Below are 3,207 nucleotides of genomic sequence, written 5' to 3'. Positions count from 1 at the left end.
ATATATATATATATATATATATATATATATATACATATACAACGGGCTTCTTTCAGTTTCCATCTACCAAATCCACTCACAAAGCTTTGTTCGGCCTGCGGCTATAGTAGAAGACACTTGCCCAGGGTGCCACGCAGTAGGACTGAACACGGGACCGTGTGGTTCGTAAGCAAGCTACTATATATATATATATATATATACATATATATACATACATATATGTATACACACACACATATATCCATATGCATACATATATATGCGCATGTGTGCATGTTTATGGACATATATGTACAGACGGACACAGCTATGTATGTCTATGTATGAGTCCGTATTAATATGTGTGCGTGTGTGTGGGTGTCTACGCGCCTGTGTGTATGTATATGAACATATATGTATAGAGGGACACAAACATGTACGTATATGTATGAGGGGGTGTGAGCGCGCGCGTGCGTGCTTGCGTGTGTGTGTGTGTGATATGTGTATACTCATATATTATACAAACACTTTTAGAGAATATCGGGAAAATAATTAGGTTCGGATTGTTGCGTAGGGACAGGTAATTCGTCTCGCAAATATACACAGCAGTTGATTTGTTACATTTAGATGACACTTGTTATGCATAGGAGTACCGTGGCAGTGTTCATATATTCCGTAATTTGTAATATGATTTCTGTAAGGAAGATATTACACGAATTTCTTTGATAGATTTAAAAATTGTGACTGCTTAAATCCTTTACATCAATGCAAATGTAAGCGTATGTGATTAAGAATACTGCTGGATCGTATTTGTTTCATGTAATAGGTTGTTATTTTGATGAAATAATATCTAAAATCATATGAGCCGTTCATTAGTAGTGTATGTTGCTACTGTTTTCTTCAGTATAAAGCAAATATATCTTCATTTGTAAAAGGAATAGTAAATTCTTTAAAAACTAAAACTTCACACTTCCCTGTCATCGATTCCATTTGCCGATATGGAAACGCATTCTGAAGATATCGTAAATATAGAAAATATGAAAAGAACTCGAACACAATTCTTAAAAATGTTGGAATGTTACCGAAAATTTAATAATTTTAGGATATCTGTTATGGATAGTTCATCGCTAAAATCACTCAAATTTATAAGAATATTTTACCAAGCTTTATATATATTGTATCATGTATATTTAATAGTAAACCCCATTCGTTACATTATCAATTTTATACTACTGAAAGTTCATAAAACTGATGAAAGGTTTGGGTATATTTGCATAATATTTTACCAATGTTCCTTTTTGTTGTTTTGTTTTGTGAAATTAATCAGGAATTCTGATGACAAGCAACTAATTGAAACATTCGCCGAAATTGAAATTCAAGAAGAAGATAAAAAATTCTATAACTGCAATATAAAATTCTCATATATATCTCTATCTATAGGAATGTTGGTGCCGGTAACTCTTTACATATTTATGGAGCAAGTTTTGCCGCTTTTTAACCCTGATATGCTGATTTTCTTAACATATCCTGTACCAATCAACAGTACTTTCAACATTCCATTTCTAACAATACAAGTTGTAATTAACTGCATGTCACTGACGTCTTATTTACTTGATACGTATATAAATTTCATAATCGGTTTTATTCTTAAGTATGAATTTGACAAGCTGGCGACTCAGGCTCAACGCTGCCTAAAGGAACAGCAACCACACATTTCAATTTTGGCGAAGAAACCTAGAGAGATTACAGATTTATGTAATGCACACGATAATCTGAGTACAATACTGGGATTAGTAAATGAATCAATACGGTTTACTATCGGATACCTCGTTCTTGGTAGCATTATCAGCTCTTGTATTGCAACTTACGGAATTATAAACGAGTCATTTAAAACTAATGTTTATATATACACTTATACAACAATTGCAGCATCCAGCAATCTGATGTTTTGGATCATGATACTTTGGAATGGTGTTCGTTTACATGCTGCGGTAAGTTACATAAAATACTTACATAACACCCTGTCTGTGTAATATCCTTATTTTTCCAATAATAACCAAAAATAATTGCCGTCAATTACAAGTGGCCACGAACGGTGGCATATTCAATGCATTCGACAATTCATTTACCTCTCAAAGTTTTGCAAACAGGCAGAACTATTATCTCCGCTTTCAATTCCATAATCTAATGAAACGTGATAATATATCACGCTGAGTTAAAATGGTCTGCACTCGAATGTTATATATTTTCAGTCTCGTAACCAGGTTCATGGTGAAAACCTTTGTATTAGCCATGTGTATCTTATCCACCTGGACGTCATTTTGCCTCGCCTACCGACATTTTTTTCTCTCATTTCTTCCTCTCTATTATTTTCTGACCTTGTATTTATTCTATATCCATTCAAAATTTCTCCCGGGCGTTACTCATTACAATGCATCTTGGCCTAATGTCCCTTAATGTTTGTCTTCGTCAATTGCTAACTTTGTACGTCCATCCTGTCGTTGTTTGTTAGTTCGAAGCTCTAACTCACCAGAAACCTTATATATTTATATTCCTGGGTGCTGCTGTTCTATAACGTTTTCCTATATTGTCGTTGAAAGCTCGAAATAGGGAGTAATTAACAGTCGACAAATGAGGAGGGTTTACACTTCTTTTGGTATTTTGTCCCGTACTTCTCTTTCATGTGCTTACGTATTGTTCAACCGTTGGTGATGTCCTGTTCTCGTATCATATTTGGTAATTCGTCCTGTACTTATCGCTCGTGTGTCTACGTAATTTTCACTCGTTGGCGATGTGCTGTACTTGAAGTATCTTATATTTATTTATCTATAATGGAACGCCACGAAGACGTGTCCACCGTAAGTTTTTACTAATATATATGTATATTTATACATTATTTACAATTCACGGATATTTGTCCTTATCTTGCTTGTTGTTAATACAACGTTTCGGGTGATATGCTCTTCAGCCCTCATCAGGTGCCTTGGAGAACTTTCGAACCTGGGTTATCATTCCTAAGGTATTTTTCGGTGGTATTATTATTATTATTATTATTATTATTATTATTATTATTATTATTATTATTATTATTATTATTATTATTATTATTATTCATATGCCCACGAGCATATGGCGTAGTGGTTAAGAGCGGGGGCTACTAACCCCAAGATTCCGAGTTCGATTCAAGGCAGTGACCTGAATAATAATAATAATAATAATAATAATAAT

General features: G+C 33.9%; 1 protein-coding gene across 3 annotated transcripts in view; it reads left to right on the top strand.

The window, feature by feature from the left end:
• The window catches only part of LOC106880719 (uncharacterized), a 49,805-nt gene that overhangs the window by 5,748 nt on the left and 40,850 nt on the right, over positions 1 to 3,207 (top strand). The window contains exon 2 of one of the 3 annotated variants that reach the window (XM_052969933.1): positions 1,909 to 1,970. The exons of the other annotated variants lie outside the window; for them this stretch is intronic. Coding sequence (XP_052825893.1) covers positions 1,909 to 1,970 — 62 coding nt within the window. The remainder of the gene's footprint in view (positions 1 to 1,908; positions 1,971 to 3,207) is intronic. 3 annotated transcript variants of the gene reach the window in all.

This window comes from Octopus bimaculoides, chromosome 8, assembly GCF_001194135.2.
Source record: "Octopus bimaculoides isolate UCB-OBI-ISO-001 chromosome 8, ASM119413v2, whole genome shotgun sequence".
In the NCBI taxonomy this organism is placed as follows: Eukaryota; Metazoa; Mollusca; class Cephalopoda; order Octopoda; family Octopodidae; genus Octopus; species Octopus bimaculoides.
This window is presented reverse-complemented; position numbering and strand designations above follow the sequence as displayed.